Here is an 18610-nt window from a genome sequence, read left to right on the forward strand (position 1 = left end):
TTAATAGCTGAGGTCTTTATTTAAAGTTTTTTATATACAGTAAAAGTGCCACAGGTAAATCTGCGACAATCAGACAAGACAAATGTAAATCTCTCTCAACAATTAGCAGCTTAAGATCTATAAACTACAGTGTTACGTTCACAAGTGTCATTTCTGTACTTTTCAATCCGTGCAAGTGAGTTTTTCTGTTTATTTTTTTACACTTTTAAAACACACTTACAGCTAAGTCAATTGCCTACGACTATACCACCTGGCATACACAACACAGACACACAGGGTAACTCTTTAGCCACTTTCAGAATTCATTTAAAAACTGGCAAAACTACCCAATCTTGAACCCTTTGTAGCTTGGCTTCTTTTGTTATAATGCCTTTTCTTTTTTTAATTTAAAAAATGCATATTTTCAAAGCTGACAGACAGTGCTTTCCTGTCCCAGTGTAACACACACATAAGTCATCAGTTCATCTGATCCCACCTAAGCACACATGGGATTGGAATAAACCAATAGAGCAACTGCTGGGAGCATGCTGAGTATCCTTGAACTGAACTAATGAGACTGAGAGAAAAAACAACTTTATAAAAATTTAAAAAGTAAATTTTTTTTTGCATCAAGATTTTCTTTCTTCTTTATATTGAAGGAAATGGGGGAAACAGATGAACTTCACTTGAACCCTTGAATGTTAATGAGGAGGTGCTGCTCTTGGAACTTAACACAGCCCATTATATTTTTCCCTTTTTATGTGCCAAGGCAGTATGTGCTAAACACATCTAAGCAATTTCTGAATCACTTCAACTCTGAATATGAAATGTTTTGGGAAACATTCTGCAACTCAGAGATGGTCACTATAAAGTTTTTATCTACAAAAGAGGCTATTAAAGGTACTCACACATGCACTCACATCCACAGCAGAACTGTCCTCTACATCATCCAGAAACACTCCATCAGGAAAGCAAACACAACCATTTACAAGGAAAGGGAGCTTTAAAGCTAGAATCACATTTCCAACAACATCATCATTAAGCTATCAGAAATCATCACAGACTTTCAAATTGAAGAGGGAGGAAAGCCCCAAAATGTTCTGCTAGTGCAAAAGGCAAAACTCATGGCAGTTGTGTTAGGATATGAAAAGTGGATGCAGCATCATATATGACATTACTGCAGACAACTTTCTGGAATGGAAGAAACTGTTGAGAGAGAAAGAGACAGACACTTTGTCCAGACCCATATGTATGTGGCCTTCACCAAAGAGTTCTGAGATGTCAGTTTCTATTAAGCCTGCACCTTCTGGCAAAGCGAGCAAATGTTATTTACTGAATATGACAGTGTTGAGAAAATAAATGAAATTAGGATTTAAAGAAGAGGGACAAACACTTCCTTAAATACTACAGACACTGAGTGTCCAGAGCCATTGGCTTTTAACTCCTTCCTGATTTGACCACATAAAAAACCTACCTTAAGCAATTCTAGTGTGAACAAGACTGAGAAAAAGAGGTACAAAGGCCAGGTTTCAGAAAAAAAGGCAACAAAGTATTTCAGTTATGTGCCAAATCAGTTCTTACTGTTATTCACACATTTGCTTCTGACAAAACCTGCATAATGGGAAGATGATAGTTAGCCAAGAAATGTGAGTCACTAGAGAAGAGCCTCATTGGAGCCAGAAGCAAGGGAGGGAATAGCCACGCACCTCTGCTCTGGCTGTGGCACTGCAGAAAGCACAAGCAGTTTTGACTTGAGTCAGCTGTAAATGGCAATCTTTGTTTTAATTAGGACAGGAGCAGATTAGTGCACATGGTGACAGAGAGGTGTACTGGGATCCCTGGGGGAAGGGCACCTGAGTTTTCTGTGACTACAGAAAAAAAGAACCCTTGGAGGAAGAAAGATGGTTGGACAGTGGAGGGCTTGCCTTTGCTGGCAATCAGAAAACACTCAAGGTATTAACCTTGTTTGAGGGAATTTCTCAGAACCCAGAATCTGCATCATAGCACAATGCCCATGTATGTGTATATATATATGTTGTACATGTCTCATACATGCCCATGTATGATTTCAACTGATTTAGGTCACTTGGGCAGCATCTGATTCCTAGAGGGAAGTTGATCCCGGAATGAAGGAAAACAGTAAGACCTAACTAAACACCATAAGTGGTTTTGACAGAATCCTGGACGGTTTTTTTTAGATTTCATGAAGACAAAAGATGAATCGTGGCACTGTTATGGTGAAAGGGACAGCAGTTAAAAATCAGCACAGAATGAACACAGATTCCTTGGACTTGAGGGCTGCCTGCCTGTACCAACAGGTCACCAGCAATTGCACATTGTGAGGACTTGGGGTTACATTTGAAGCTGACGTTTCCTTTTGAGATTTACAAAGATGTCTGCACCAAGTGTTGGCCTCTGTGGCTGAAAAAGAGGATGGCACACCACAGATACAGACACACAATCTTACCAGAGCCTGACAGGAGGAAAACTTTGGTTTCACTTTTCAGGTTTTTTTTTTTTTGTTTTTGTTTTTTTTTTTAACTATTTTTGAGATAACCATTCTGTTAAGTGAACTGTTGAGTCAGTATTTCTTTCCTCAAAAGAACCTGTCTTTTCCCTAGGAGGAGATGAACAGAAATTCCTTGCTCTTATGCTGAGGCCAGGAATGAGAGATAAAATGCAAACAAAAAATACAAACATACCATCCTTCACATGTGGAAAAAGAAACAAAAGCCCTGCATGACAAAAAGGTGTGGAGAAGACAGATGCTTTTCATGATGCTGCATCTTTAAGCTCAGGAGGACAGACAAATGGCATATGGACAGTGCTGCATTCGACAGGCTGACACTAGAAACTACTCTCTGCCCTCCTCAGAACTGCTTCAGGACAAGACGGCTTACAATTATTCACGCATTTCTTCATTTAAAAACATCACTTCTTTATTTGAAAGAAAAAAAAGTAATGACCCTCCCAACCCTTTCAAAAAAACCCCCAATAATAATAATAATAATAATTATAATAATAATAAAAAATCCTATTAGAAACAATAAGGAAGCACTGAGAGTTTGAGTATTACACTCTTCAAGTATGCTGTTCGGATTTTTTTTAAATCTGTGAATATACATATATTAAAAAAAACCTTAAAAGTGCGACCAAGGGCTTCTGCTTAAAGAGTATATTTCAAGGACTACTTCAAAATACTGTAGCACAACTGTGCAGTTACTGTGTATGGCATGAGGCTTCCACTCCATATACTCAGCCAAGTTAGCCAGCCTTACAGAAAGTTACTGAAGTCAGGTTAACACAAACGGCGAACCCAGATGCTGAGCTGGAAGAGGGATCCACACGTTGTTTTCTCTTGTTAAGGAAAGAAACCACTCAACGCATACACTTGGACATGGAATGTGAGCAGACTTCACAGTAAAAGTTTAGTGTTACTGGTTCGCTGTGGTACCATCATTCAAGGCTGTGCACTATTTTGAGCTTTGCTCATCTTAAGCTAACCATGTTCTCTTCTTCCTGACAGGTTTAGTACAGTAGTTCAAGCCACAATTTAAATTGCCCATTGGTATGCTCCAAATTTCTGTATTTTATTCATTTCTTTTGTACACTTTAAAGAATCTTAAGATTTGCATCCAAAGAGAACCGTGCTACATAAAAATTATCCAGGATTCTCGCCAAAAGAGTTCTTGAATAAAATCTAAAAAATACTATTGCAATGCATCTTGCAGAGAAAAAACGTTATTCTAAATGTAAACAAATTCACTCAGACACTTTAAAACTTCAGCAGAGTAGTTGCTGACTAATCTTTGCCACACTTGCTCACCAAGAGCGCCAGGAGGGAGCAGCACAGCCCATTCCTGCCACCATCATCTGGGGGGAGACAAGAATCGTTCCAAGTAGCCGGTGATGGCATCCCAGTGCTTCCACAAAAAGGCAATGAAAACCACTATAAATAAAGTGCTGAACGTCCTATTGCGAGTCTTCATCAGGGGCACGACGCAGTTGGCCACAGTGGAGACGAAGACAAGGAGGACAGCCATGACAGCCAGCAAGATGTTGATGAACTTCCCCAGAAGGTTTCTGGCCGTGGCATTCTCCAGCCCCTCCAACTGCACCACTTGCTGCTGCTGCTGCTGCAGCTCCATCTTGGAAATGCGCGTCTGGCATGCTTCCAGTGCCTCCTGTGGGCAAGAGCACATGCTGGGTTACTCAAGTTCACAGCTGTTACCTCACCAGCCAGGCCAAGTCAGGACCATCCCCACACCTCACAGTGCTCATGCACTGAGCTCCTGCCCTGCAGCAGGAGCAGAGGAAGCAGCGCCATTTCCCATATCCGAGGTGAGAAGCCCCTTGCTGACTGGGCACTGCAGCCTGCAATACACCACGGCGGCTCATCTACACCCAGAAGGCTTGACATGGAGATGCCAGGCTGGGAAACCCCAGAGCTTCTGCCAGAAGGGGGCTACCCAGACACCTGGTCACTTCAGCTTTGGTTCCAAGAGGCCACTCAGGACAGAGGTGCTGTGCCTAGCCAGAAATCTTCTTCTTCTTCTGGGATGTGCATTCCCAGAACCTCAACTTCCATCACCTTCCTTGGAGTCACTTGTGCTTATCTGACCCCTTTGCAGAAAGCTAGGCAACTTCACAGAAAACTACATCAACAAAAATAACTACCAAAGGCTCAGCTGTGTTCCGCTTGCTTAGTGAGCTGTGAGCTCAGAGAAAGGTCTGAGGGGCACTAGGGCTGGGACTGCACAGCTGCCATTGCAGGAAGGATATCTTCTCCAGACTGCAGCAAGCTGTGGCACTGGCACAGTTCCAGCTGACTCTGTGAGGGCTGGGGAAAGACATCTAGAAGGGTAAGAAGCATGAGATTTATGGCACTGCCTACAGGAAGAGGCAGAATGAAAGAAGGTGGACAAATCCACCTCTTTAAAGCCCCACTGACTCAGGGGGGATTTGTCAGACCTTTTCACCAGGCTGAACCCCAGCTGGACCAACCCAGCCTGCACTAAAACACTGGTGACATGCAATGCAGGGGACTAGGGAGAAGAGGAGAGGTTAAGGCAATTAACACCAAGAGAGACTTCTGCTCTTGAAGATACCAAGTTACAGTATTTCCACTAATCTTCCCTCAGAGGCACCTTTTCAGACACAACTAAAAATATGATATACAAGTCTGCAGCAGTCCTTCCCAGACTGATCACCAAAAAAGGAACCAGGACTGTTCCTCTGCAACAGTAGCTCATGCTCTTCAATAGTTTTTCATACAACAAAACACTTCCCTCTTCCCTAGCAGTGCTGAGAAATAGACTATCCCAACTTTTGAGTTTATACTAAAAGCACTGAATCATACAATGAAGATTAAAAAAAGCTGTTGGGAAATCCCCAATTCAATTCAATCTTCCTGCCATCTGAATTTAGAGAGGAGAACAAAACCTGACTGTTGCAACACTCCCGCAAGGGAGAGGCTCCTGTTTACACTGCCAGGGGCCATAGTACCACTGTCCACAGACACTGATTGAATTTAAGTTAAAGGTCATTGTCACCTGTTACATTTCTCATTGCATCATGTCTATGGCGGTTAATGAAACATGAGGGCTTCTCCCTGGTTAAGACACCTGAAAGCACAGGGCAGAATTGCTCAGCTGCCCCAAACAGCAGTGACCAAGAAGAACGTTTGACAACAGGAGTTGCAGCTGGCGTGCGAACAGCATAGCCTGCGTGGTCTTCAGAGGAAATCACCTGGCTGAAGTACCTCAGCAGGAAAAAGGGAGAACTCTTAACCTACAACTCTCTGCTCACACTACAAATATCTCCCATCATCAAACAGAACTGAAATATCTGTTAAAACTACCACAGCAAGTACTTATAATAGTCAAGAGACTTGTTTCTGAATAGGCCTTTCTCTGTAAGGGTCAGCAGCTGCTTTGCTTTATAGAAGGGCTTCCAACTTCAAGACCTCTGTTTCATAGCCTTTTTTACATACTAAAAGAAACTTTTCTTTAGAAACACCTCCTTATTTCTTCAAAGTCAACAGAAGGAATTATTTCCTGACTCTATGCAGTGCATACACAAAGCCATTTTTCCTTAGATGTATGTGACCATTGCTGTAAAATCTGTGACACAACCACACCCCAGGGCCCGTGTACTGGGAACACTACTGTAAAAGAAGTGTCTGGGTCACAGCCCATTCAGAGTCTAATATAAAAGCCTGCACAAAGAGTGGGCTCTGGCTCCTGATCTGCTCCAGCTGAGCAGCAGGTCCCCTCTGTGTGGGACACAGTCCTGCTTTATGAAGGTTACCTGGAGAGATACCCACAGGTCAGAGATGGAATAAGGACCTTTTGGAATGCAGCAGTTCAGCAATAAAGCTACAAGGATTAAAATCAAATACTGAAGCACAGGCATGCTTCAAAAGTGAACGAGTTCCTGAAAGAGCAGGCAGAGGGCAGGACTTGGGTCCTTGCTTCTGTCACCCACCTGGATGTCCCGGGCTCGCTCGTAAGACTGATAGGCAATCTTTTCCTCCATGCTGGCCAGCTCCTGTTTTAAATTGAGGATCTCGTTCTGGTGGAGCTCAGTCAGGTCATTTAACTGCTCTTCAAGTCTTTCACATCTAGAAATGACAACACACGGTACAATGGCTTTAATGAGAAGAGGATGGCAAAATGACACCAGTGCCAAGCAAGCAATGAACACCATGGCCTGTGTACGGAAACCAGCAGGGCTGCCTCAGTCAGCACACAGCAGACTCTAGCACTAATGCCCTCTTGCTGGGAATTAGTTCTTTCTACCAGGTAAACTCTGTGATACTGTTCCTACCCTGCAGAAAACACACAATTACATGGTAACTGTTGAGTGATGCAAGAAATTGACGACAGAATGAGAATAGAATGAGGTATTCACCAAACTTCCGTGTAAACCAAGCAGTTCCTTTCTAATACCATAAACTCCTAAGCATTTTCACCTACACTTGGAACAGTACTGGGCATAAAAATTACACAGAAATGACATATGACTGATGCCTCAGAGAACATGCTGCTACTGTCTGATCTCTACATGAGGTCACATGGATCTTTGATTTGTTTTTTCTTTATCTCCCATGAATGATGCAACTTAACAAGCAAATACCATCATATTATTTGTAAGAAGGATATATGAATCACTAACCTGGAGGCTTATTTTTCAGTTTGCTCCTGGTGAATGGACCAGAAGCAGTCCTGAAGAAAAGGGTTGCTTAAACAAACTGAGTGATAACAATTCTGAGAGATAAAGTTTTGCTTCTCCCTAAGAGAGTTATAAATTAACTGAAATGGTAGAGCTCTGATGGTAACAAAGGTATGGGTACAGCTATGGTGGCCATTGGGCTTTTTCCACTGTCTACTCATTGTAGCAGATGGAAAAAGCTTACCACACAGTCCTTATCATCTGAATCTTGATACTAATAACCAGGACATTTCTAAAGAATTAACCACAGAGATAATTCCTTGTTTAAATTCTGCTTTTCTTCTGACTCCACTGAATTTATTTCCTAAAAAAAAAAAAAAAAGAAAAAAAAAAAGCCAAACCATAAGATGAATAAGCAATATTTATCTAGAATGAAGAATTGCAAGTTCTGAAACTAAGACACAAATCCTGCTTCTCATTTTTTTCAATATTTTTTTTTGTGTTTTAGAATCTGCAGTCAAAAGCTAGCCTTTAAAAACAGTCTTGCTTTTGTTTTTAATAGACAAGTTTGAAAAGAATTTTCATTTATGTTCCCAATGAAATATTACTTTAAACTAAGAAGGAGTCAGACAGCATGACAATTTGCAGCAGTAAAACGCATGTGGTCAACCAGCAGTGAAACCAAGACAACTGGCAGCTGACATGGCTGAGCCCAGAAAGGTGCCAGATGAGCTGTGCAACTGTGCCAGGACACACCAGAGAACTGGTTTCCCAGGACTGACAAGGGAATGGCCATGTGAAGAGTGGCTAATGAAGAAGGAGCCCAGATAATTAATATCACCCTTTGTTCCCACACAACTTAAAACTGACAACAACTTGACAATAACCAAAAAATCACAACTAAACCCACTCCAAGCCCCAAAGGCAGCATCAATTACGTGAAATATATTCAGTTTGTTACTATATTACAAAATTCACCAGTGTGTTTATTACACAAGAAGAAACTTAAACATTTCTGAAAATAGCATGATTGTGTTTTTTAACCTCCTCTCATATAAACACCTTTCATAAAGCAGCTGTTGCCAAGCAGCTTAAATCCTGTTCTCTAACAGGAAACAATTATATTTTAATAACTTCAAAACTACCTCAATCTACAGGAAACATAAGGAAACCCTGCTAATCTGTATAGTTAAGAGTTTAAACAGAACATGATTAGCAGAAGGGTTGGCTCCAATCTTCCTGCCCTGAAGACTGCAGAACAACCAGCTTGTTCCCAATCCACACTTCACTCCCTGCTCAACCCCAGAACTGCTGCAGTTTGCATCCAAGAATCACCTGCACTTCCAGAACTCACTGTGTTAGGCAAGTGCTAGAACTGGGTTATTTAAAAAAACACATCCCTGCTCCCACTAACCTACCCTGACTTATTCTTTAAATGACACATCCTCCATTCAGCTTCTTTTCACTTCTTGTTCCATTATCTACATTTTAGAAAATTAATTTTTTCCAGCTGCTTTCTATTGGTGTTCAAATTTAAAAAGCAAGGAGGAGTTTATGCGACTTTCAGGGCACAGAACCAGGATTTCCCTATTTAAAGCTGGCTTGCATTTAACTGGGAGTATTACACAAATAAAAGGGATAGGCTACCTGTCAAGAGGGTTAAGATGAAATACATGCCTCTAATTCGTGAGTGCTAGGGTCTACTGAACAAACTAAACTTGTCTGTGAATATTGCAGTGCCCTGAATAATCAAATCCCACTTCACTTCATGTATGGAAAACGCCTCTTTGGAGTTCAAGAACTATTTTGTTACTATTTAAAATGTGAAATTTCTCCTTAAAAGAACAAGCTCCAGCCCAGAAACGTCTCTGTGCAGCAGATCAATGCTGCCTTTCACAAGTACCACAGAGATCATCAGAGCTGTTCCTACAGACACGGTAAATAGCTGGGGCGCTTGGCTCAACTGTGGGATATGGGAACGCTTCATTTCAAGGAGTCGTGTTTTATTTCCACATGTTTTCTGAGGCTCACTGTGTGGGAATTGGGACAGTGGTCTGAAAAAGGCTCAGAAACACAATTATGACCATCTCATTTTTTCTAAAAAGCTTTAAGGCATTTTAAAGTAATAGTTGCAAAATGCACAGCTAACACAGCATATAGAAGGGAGAGAGGTGATAAAAAAAGACGTTTGATCTGCACTCAGTGCTATGGTAAGAAACTCTGATCAAACTAATGCTACAAAGACATCTGCAGTAGACTGTGAATGAAGTTTAATACCTGTCTTCAGGTGTCTCTCAAGATGGATATTTTCTCTTTATAGCTATGTCATACAAACATTCATATACATTTGTCACTAAATACATCTTTACGCTACTGAACACACTGCTTCCAGTAGTGGAGTAAACAACTAAAACCAGAAGTTATTTGTAGTATGTTCCAAGTCTTCTACCTAGAAAGATACACAAAGGACAGAGCTTGCTCCCAACAGGGAGCACGAGCTGCTCATGACACTCGCACACATCCCTGTACTTCTAGCTCCGAGCCTCCCTGGTAGGAGGACAGACAGCTTTTCAGGGATGTTTTGGTGCTGCCCTGGCTGGGTAAGCACCAACACGCTGCCTCCACTGCCCAGCCACACTCCAGAACAGCCTTGCCAACCCTCCCAGACCTCAGAGTTTTAAGCTCCTTTGATCTATTTTAAAACACATCATGAGGACAGACTGAAGTGTGACAATTAGACTACATTAAAACCTAGACAAATGGAAGCACCAGTGACTAGCCTTTCGGCTGAAGGATTTTTTCTGACAGGAGCATGGGAGACCTAAATACCCTTTCCAAGGCTGTCAGGCTTGGGAAGAAACCCAAAACCTTAGACTGGCCACACTCCAAATATGCGAGCTTATGGTTTTGCCATGTACAAACAGGTTCCTGAAGGGTCAAGCAAGATGAAAATACTCAGCAGGAACTTTATTTCAGTCTCAATAGCACAGAAAGTCCCTGCTTGTACCAGTAAACAATCGCCACCTTCCAATAATGAGATTAGCAAGAAGCCATTTCAGCGCCTGCTCCTAGTGCAAAGAAAACAATGATGGCCAAGTACTGTCAAGCTTTTCCTTCCTCAGTGGTTCAGCCCCAGTGGAGCAGAGCAGTGCTCCGGAGCCAGCATGTGCTGGGCAGCACAGCCCACCCTGGCCTTGCCATGGTGCTGCCAGGCCTGCACCAGGGCGGGAGAACTGGAGCAACTGGACAGGTGAGTCCCTGCCTCAGAGACTAGGGTTAGCAAACCGGCAGCCACATGGAGTGATTGACAAGATTTGGAAGCAGGGAGAGGGGAGGGAGGAGATGAAGGAGGTCAAGGAAAACTTGTGAGGCAAGCAATGGCTGATAAACAGAAAGTGCACAAACACAAATGGGAAAAAAGATCAGAACCTGCAAAACAGTAGACAATTTCAGAAAGAGGAAATGGATTAAGACCAGGTGAGAAAATGTCACGGCATGTTCTTTGTTCCAGCTTCCAGGTCCAATGCAAACACTCAGTGTCACCTGACAAGAAAAAGACTTCTCCAAAAAAAATTTTTTAAGCTTCAACTCAACTCTGTACTTGTTTTTGAAAGCTTCCCATAAACAGAGCAGAGTAAGGAGATATTTACAACTTTTAAAGCCAATTATGATTAATGTGAATCCCCAGCCTGCCAGCATTAAACCACAACTTCCTTTCCCTTCTTTTAGCTTTTTTCTGAAGAGAGCTGAGGAGTAAGAGGGGTTCCAGTTGGAGGAACAGGCACCACCCCTCCCTGCCAAGGCAGCAGCACCCTCTGCCCTTGGACATATCACATCACCTTCCACTTGTAAGGTGATGTCGGCTTTTATCATTGTGACGGTTCAAAATACAGAAGCTATAAAAACAAGAATCTACATTTGCACAGTCCTGTAGTCATCTAACCACGATTAACCCATGAGCTCTTGCTGATCATGCAGTTACCCACACAGACAAGAGTACTGAGTGTGGTTTAACTGGTCCTCTTTAAAGGTCACACCTTTAATTAATTTGCATCAACATTCCAAATGACAGGTCTAAATTACTATCTTAAGCTTTTGTAAGCCAAATGCAGATTCTCCCTGCTTTTCATTCCAGGCTGCCTTGGTTAGTGCTTGGGGTCTGGGCTGACCTCAGGGGAGTGCTCTGCAAAGGTTAATGGCACATGACAGATATGACTTCATGGTGCGCTAGTATGGGACCTACGTGAACCTTGCTCACAGGTGTTGGGCAGTAACCAGCCCACTTAGCTGACAGCACACATCAGTCCCCAAGGTCTGCTATTGTACTTTCAGGCCACTCCTTCAGCTGTGCCATGCTTGCATTTAGCATTCCATCATGAATGGCTGCTGCTGTATGTGTGAAACAACAACCTACACAGCAATAGACAACAGCACCTCTCTGCTAAGGAACAGAAGATCCAGCTTCACATTGCTTTGGGATGACTTGATGACACTGAGGCACTAGGAACCAAAGCTGCTGTGCTGGTTGCCGGTTTCAGTCAAACTGCTGATTGTTGCATAGCAGGATCAGAAAGTAGTGTTGGCCTGGCTTTGTTTGCCCAAGCTCTGCAAAGCACACTGACAGCCTGCTGTCTCTACCAGATCGTAGCAGGCTAGCCTTTTCCAGAGTTTTTCCAATGTTTTTGCATAAGCATGTCTAAAGAGCTGTAGGGCAACTCCATGTTACGCTGCACAAACCAGTGCAGCAAGTGGCACAGGGCACTTCAGCAAGCCTGTACACACCCCCAGCAGCTCTGCTGTGCCTTTGTGCTTCACATCCTGGCAAAGTAATGAATTGGGCTTTGCCTTTGTTATTTAAAGTTTAAGAATCCTGTCCAGGATGTCTGCAGAAGAGCAGCTAGTAACTCTTCCCTTCAGAGCCTGGAGTCAAGCCCTTGCTCCCAGCATGCGTGTAGGGGACGTCAGTTATTCAGCAGGACAGCACAGGGCACTCTGCAGAGAGCCTCTCCCACCCAGCAAAGAAAGGGAAGTATTCCCTCAGCAGCTCTCCATGGGCAGCTTTCCTCAGCAGGGAGGTGGGGGCAGCCAGACCGGCTGCCTTACTGAAGGCCACTGTCACCTCTTCCCTGTGACTTCATCAAGGATCAGCAGCTACACCTTTACATTCCTTCCAGTGAGGGGAAGACTCATGGAAACATGGGTCACTTATAATCTCCACGACAAGAGCACTGTCAGTATCTGCCATTTAATTCAACTTCATTTCCCTGAGAGCTGCCACTGTGGACTGAACAGAGAAAGGAAGGGATATCTTAGTTTTGGCACATGGCCAAGATCATGTCTTTTTAGAGAACCTGAAGAAAGTTTGAATGTTTCTTTCTCTGGTAGATATGGATCTGAGTGTTGGAGAAGGCAGGGTCAAGTAATGTGCACATTCCCTGTCATTGCTTTGATCCAGACATTTTCAGTATTTTTTGCAGGGCAAATCACCGTCTGATAACAGTAATTGCATCAATGTACTCCTGGGTTTGGGACACCTTATTAGACCTCTTCAGCTTCACTTTTTATCTTGAAAACAATTTGAAATAACCTTTTTCCTTACAATCTCTTTTTGTACAGATAGGGAGGTGAGCAGCAAGATAGCAATATTTATAAAAGGCAGAACTGGGAGGGAAAAGTCCTGAGAAGACCTCAGAACTATCCACTTGAATCAAGCTGCTGGGAACAGCCTGCTGAGCACTACCATCCCCAACTCTGGTGCTTTGCAATCACAGCATTGGATTGTCAAACGAAGTACCACAGCACATACCTGTACCGCTCCTCCTGCAGGGTCTGCATTATCAACGTGTAATCCCTCTGGTAGCGAACCTTAAGGTCCTCAAATGATTCTTCCAGTCTTGCCTGTGTCTCTCGAATTTCTTGAATCTCATGAAGTATTGCATCAAACCCTGAGCTCTGCATATCCAGAGTGTTTGTTTTGGAGCTGGAAGCTCCCACAGGGCCCCCTGTTGTACTGTTGGCTCCCACCGAGCCTGATGTGGCACTGGAGCAATCCTCTTCACTGCCATATTTTGGGCTTGACTGAAAGTTCTGAATAACACCTAGAGCCTTGCCACCTGTCCCATCTTCCTGGCCTTCCTCTAAGGAGTCTTTCAGATTAGCAATATTATCTGCACTCCCAAACTTGTTCCTTATGAGGGAGGCAATCTCCCGGGGTTTGGAAACCACAGCTCCTGCTGCTGAATGTGTGGCCTGGGAGAAACTGGAAAGTCCACCTTTTACACTGTCTACCACTCCCTCACTGAAGCCAGTGACTTTTGCTCCAACATCTTTCAAACCCTGATGCATATCCCTGAAGACATCTTTTGGCTGCCGAGGGATCCCATTCTGTTCAATCTCTCGCAGCTTTCGATGGTAATGTTCCAGTTTCTTCTGCAGCTGCAAGATGGTCTGGGCTGACTTTTGATTTTTCTTCTCAAACACTTGCTTAATGCGGGCACTCTGCTGCTTGTCTGCATTGTTGGCCAATTTCAGGTACTCTGCCACGTTGTCATCACGGGCTGTTTGCTCAATTTTGATCTGCTCTGTCAGCTTCAGTATCTTCTGCTGCAGGTGTGTGATGGCCACTTTTGTCCGCTGCGGATCTGGGGTCCCATCAACAGAGTCTGCATTGATGCTGCCATCAGTACTGGAGGCCACAGCACTGGAGGTCTGTGCCAAGCTGCTGACTTCCAATCGCTCAATCTAAGCACAGAGAGACAGAGAAACATGAGTGCTAATCAGCTGCTTCACCAACAGAAAAGCTTTCCTTTTTTATGCCAACCAACTTGGCAAATGGATATAATTCTGAAAAAAGGTACCATTTTTCAGCTGGCCAGGGGACAGTATCAATCAGGAAAGCTTCACATATTTTACAGAGATCAGCAAAAGTTTAAAAAAAGCAAAACCTCTCATACTTGACTCCACTTAATCACCTCAAACAATTCAAAACTCAAGCACATATGTGCAACAGGGCACCGCAGTTTGGCAGACCAAGCACTCCAAGATATCAGTACAAGGGCAGGAGCTCAACTAGCTAGAGAGTGAAGAGACCAAGAAGGTAATTGAGAGCAGAAGCCACACGGTTTAACTCTACAGTACAGCACACTCGAGTCATTCCTAGTGCTTCACCTGTCTGAAGAGCAGCAACAGTGAAACCTACAACCGATCAACTACGGTCAGTGTTTTTAACAGAAAAACGGAGCCTGAGAGGCACCCGAATGCACGCCTTGCCGCGGCAAACCCTGCGAGCAGGTGTCTCCGAGTGGGAGGAAAATAGTGAGTTTCAAAGGACAAACCCCACGTATGAAGAAGAAGGAAATAAAGAAAGTTACATGCTGTTTCAGCGCAATCCAACCCGCCAAGCACCCGCCGCGAACCCGCGAAGAACGGGCAGGCAGGTGCGGCTGCACCGGCGGCTCCTGACCCGGGCATTCTTCCCTGGAGCCGACCATGCTCCGATCCCGTCCAGCCTCGTGTCCCGGCCACGGCGGGTCCTCCGGCGGAGGAACGCCCGCGGGGCCCCCGCCGTACCTTGTCCCGCTCCCCGTGCATGGCTCCCGCCGGCCGCCCGCTGCCCGCGCATGGCCGCGGCGCGGCGCGGCCCGGCCCCGCCCGCCCCCTCGCGGCAGGGAGGCCTCGCCGCGCCGGGGCGCCCGCAGCCGCAGCCGCGCGCGTCCCGCAGGGAATCTCCGTTAAAGACTTTTAAACCGAACGCGTCCTTTGCATCCCGCGGCCCCCGTCCCGGCGCGGAGCTGACGAGCAGCTGCCACTGCTGCCCGCACGCTCCGCTCCCGCGGCTCGGCGGGGACCAGCCGGCCGCTCCCCGGGTCGTTGCACTGGAACAGCTGCTAGCTGACCCACCGCTACTGCCCAGTCGCAGAACCATGTCCGTGTTTGTGAATATGCGCTTCACAAAACAACGTTGTTACAGTTAACTGTACCCTCTCTCATGATTAATCATTCCATATTTAATGCAAAAAACCCCGCAGGCAGCAACAATGGCCGGCGCCGGGGGTTAGCCAGGCTCCTTCCCATAACCTTGAGGTTCTCTGTTGTCCCATCAAGAGGAAGACCAGACACCTGGGAAAGCAATCGATTCATTTTCTAGAGGAGTTTAGCTGCTGGAAACCACAGAATATAATTTCTCGGTCTGCTGTGAATCCTGAAATATCAACTGCTTTCTTAAGAGGGTTTAGTTGTAGAAACCCAATGGAGTTCTGAGTAGATCAATGGAAAATTGGTGCTAAGAATTAATATTAATCAGCAGGACCAACACTACGCATGATATCAGTACTGCACAGCAAACATGCTGTCTCTGAGATGCAGGGATGTGCATTTGGAAGTAATACACATTTGTAAAGATCCCTCTTCTTGGAATTTTAATTTCATTAAGATTTTTCCAGGGCTGTCGGTGATCAGATTTCACCCTATGGCCTAGCCGATCACAAAGACCCTGCCTGTGCATGGCATGCCTGGCCTGGGAGCATCACCCAGCACCCATGGCACAGCTGGCCTGTGCCTCACCCACAGAGCAGCTCTGCCAACCAGCCGCCACCCCAAGAGCAGCACAGAGCGTCTGTGCAGCACACCGAGACAATCATATTACTGTTAACTGCCTATGAGCCAAGGGTTTCTCAATCCATTCTGAACAATCTCTACCTCCTCCAGAGCAAGGACATTTTAGTATTTAATGGCAAATGAAGAAAACCAGAAAGATCCACAGTTTTGATGAAAAACTTCCACAATTTAATTTAATATAACTTATTTTTTATTTTTCTTTTAATAATTGTTTTTTTTTCTGGGCAGTGGTAAGGGTGAGTGAGCACGGGACTGACCTGGTATCTCAGAACCAAACAACTACTCAGCACCAGTTCTTCTGCAGCCCAGAGGCTCTGAGCTGAAATCTGCACAGATCAATGCCATAGAACTACTGGGGCTTTAACACTACTTTGCAGTAAAGAGTTTCTATCAGCTTAATTTACTCCAGGTTTGGTCAAATTAGTGTGTGCGTGTATGAATAATTACCATAAATTACACTAATAGTACACTCTTCCTCTCATGACACAAGTTTTGTGAGAGAAAAATTTGGTAGTAATTTTCTTTTCCTCCCCTTTTAAAGTCAGTCGACTTCAGCAAATCTGCACAGGTTATTGCCCTACACCTGTGTTAGAAAATGAACTAGAACAGCAGTAATAGAATAAACCACGTTGGGATAATTGCTTTATAATTACCAGCTGTGTGGATATTATTCTGAAATAACAAAAAGGGTTCTTTCCAATTCAAAAGGAAAAGGCTGAACAAGTGCAGTTCTAGAACAGAACTGAGATAATTTAAGTACTTTGTCCATATCCACAAGGCTTTGTAAAGGGAAGACTTAGCACAAACTGGGTCCCTGAGAAATGCCGATGACATGTTATTGAATTTGAGATTATGGTCCATCTGTCCTGAAAAGACGCTGGTAAATTAAATACTATAATGATCAATGCTTGTATAAGAATAGGGGTTAAAATTCAATAGTCAATCTCTCTTGCAATACAATTTTCCATTATATTTGACAGTCCAGTTAAGGGGAGCAGTGTGCCCTCCCACCAGGAGGTACACTGACAACTGCTTTGGCATTGTGCCACAAACCAGATGAAATCATGCGAGGGCCTTATGCTTTCTCTCTCTCAAGATCTCACCAAATTCTCAACTGTTAAACTCTCAGGCTTTTCCTCCTGTACAAGCTTTCCAATGTCTCTTCTATTCTGCAGCACACAGCCCAAAAAGCACCTCATGATTCTGCCTTTTGGTGCTGCTGAAGATTAAATAACGCAGTTCCTTTAAAGTATTTCACCCTCCTAAAACTCCTCCAGTAAAAGTATATACTGGTCATTCACCAAGAAGATGCATTGTTGCTTTTAAACACTCAGGGCAGCTGGCCTAAGCAAACAGCAGCTTTCAGAGCAAGCCCGCTGCAAGGGGGCAATTCCTGCTTCCTCCTTCCTCCCCTTGTGAAGCCTGGAACTTCAAAAGTGTGAAAATTGTTGTGCTACTTAAAATAAACACATACAGGACAAAGTGAGACAGAGGAGCTCAGAGTGAGACTGCACAACCCCGGAAAGGAGCTAACAGCACCAGAGGTGCCTGGGTTAATCACCTTCCCAGTGACTGCAACACCTCACTGGCAGCTATAACTAACCATGAAAACATTCAGAACTTGTTTTGCTTCCTTTTCCCACTGCGCTGAAGGCAATACAGTCATACAAGCAGAAAATCTATGAGACTCATAGAAAGTCATAGGTTTTAGACTTCCTGTTTGGAAGCATCATTCAACAGCATCATTAGCACATGGCAGGTGCATGGATGGGCACAGGGACTTGGCCAACCCCTCCACACTAGATGGACAGATGGCCTCCAGCCTCAGGCAGACACAGTAGCAGAGACTCAAAATCTCAGATGACAGTTACAAGGGAGTTGGTTTGTTAGTAAGTAAGATCTCTAATCACCGCCTTACAGGAAATAAAAATCACAGGGGAGAAAAAATCCCACCATTCTTTGTGCCTGACCACATCTGCACAGTAAAAGCCCCACCCGGCCCCATTTTGTTGGATCTGCATTAAAAAACCTAAGTGCACATTTGAATAAACACATACAGAATCCCCAGCAGGTACAATGAAGAGATACTTAAATATCACAAATTGCTATGAGGTACCCTTAACACATTAGATTAAGTGCCATCAACAGCCACAAGTCACCTCCCTGCATGCCACCTGCAGCACATGACTCTTGAAACACATGGGTTAACGTGGCACCAGCCCCACTGTCTCATGAGCAGTCAGTGCCCTGCTCTTCTGGATCCAACACAGTCATTGGATATGGCACAACTTACCACAGGAAACAAAGGAAACAAAAAAGTGTCACGAACTGCCTCACCCACTTAGGTGATGCAATAAGCTCTTTATGACCTACACCTGATCGAGAATTAAGAGTCTGTTTTTCTAATGCTTTGCTTTTTAAAGGTTGTTATTGAATCACAGATCAATTGGGGTTGGAAGGGACCTCTGGAGTTCACCTGGTCCAACCTCCTGCTCAGGCAGGGCCACCAAGAGCCAGTAGTTGCCCAGGACCATGTCCAGAAAGCTTTTGAGTATCTCCCAGATACTACTTCCACATCCTGCATTTGTGGATCTGTCTGTAACAGAAAGTTGGATCTGTCTGCTGCAACATTGCCAGACATCTGATACCACCAACTCTATGGGTCACTATTTATTTCTAGTTGCATATTTCTGTGATTGCAAATCCTGTGCAACAGCATATGTAAGGGAGAATATTTCTGTTAATTCGTGTCTCAGGTAAATATAGACAGAAGATCTAAATACTGCTGCACTGAACCATCCCTAGAGACAACTGTTCACTCATATGTGGATTCATTTATGAA

The 18610-nt window shown here is 44.2% G+C and overlaps 1 protein-coding gene and 1 long non-coding RNA gene across 10 annotated transcripts in view; one reads left to right on the top strand and one right to left on the bottom strand.

Moving 5' to 3' along the window:
- Positions 1 to 18610, bottom strand: part of TMCC1 (transmembrane and coiled-coil domain family 1) — a 72445-nt gene continuing 53835 nt past the window's right edge. For all 9 annotated transcript variants that reach the window (XM_068202397.1, XM_068202394.1, XM_068202389.1 and 6 more), the window contains 3 exons: positions 12959 to 13893; positions 6466 to 6601; positions 1 to 4163 (listed from right to left, as the gene is read on the bottom strand). In XM_068202397.1, the coding sequence (XP_068058498.1) occupies positions 3849 to 4163; positions 6466 to 6601; positions 12959 to 13893 (1386 nt within the window). In that variant the 3' untranslated portion in view covers positions 1 to 3848. The remainder of the gene's footprint in view (positions 4164 to 6465; positions 6602 to 12958; positions 13894 to 18610) is intronic.
- Positions 6601 to 11063, top strand: LOC137480924 (uncharacterized). The gene is made up of 2 exons (XR_011003174.1): positions 6601 to 10402; positions 10882 to 11063. It is a non-coding gene; the product is annotated as an uncharacterized lncRNA (long non-coding RNA).

This window comes from Anomalospiza imberbis, chromosome 11, assembly GCF_031753505.1.
Source record: "Anomalospiza imberbis isolate Cuckoo-Finch-1a 21T00152 chromosome 11, ASM3175350v1, whole genome shotgun sequence".
NCBI classification, from domain to species: Eukaryota; Metazoa; Chordata; class Aves; order Passeriformes; family Viduidae; genus Anomalospiza; species Anomalospiza imberbis.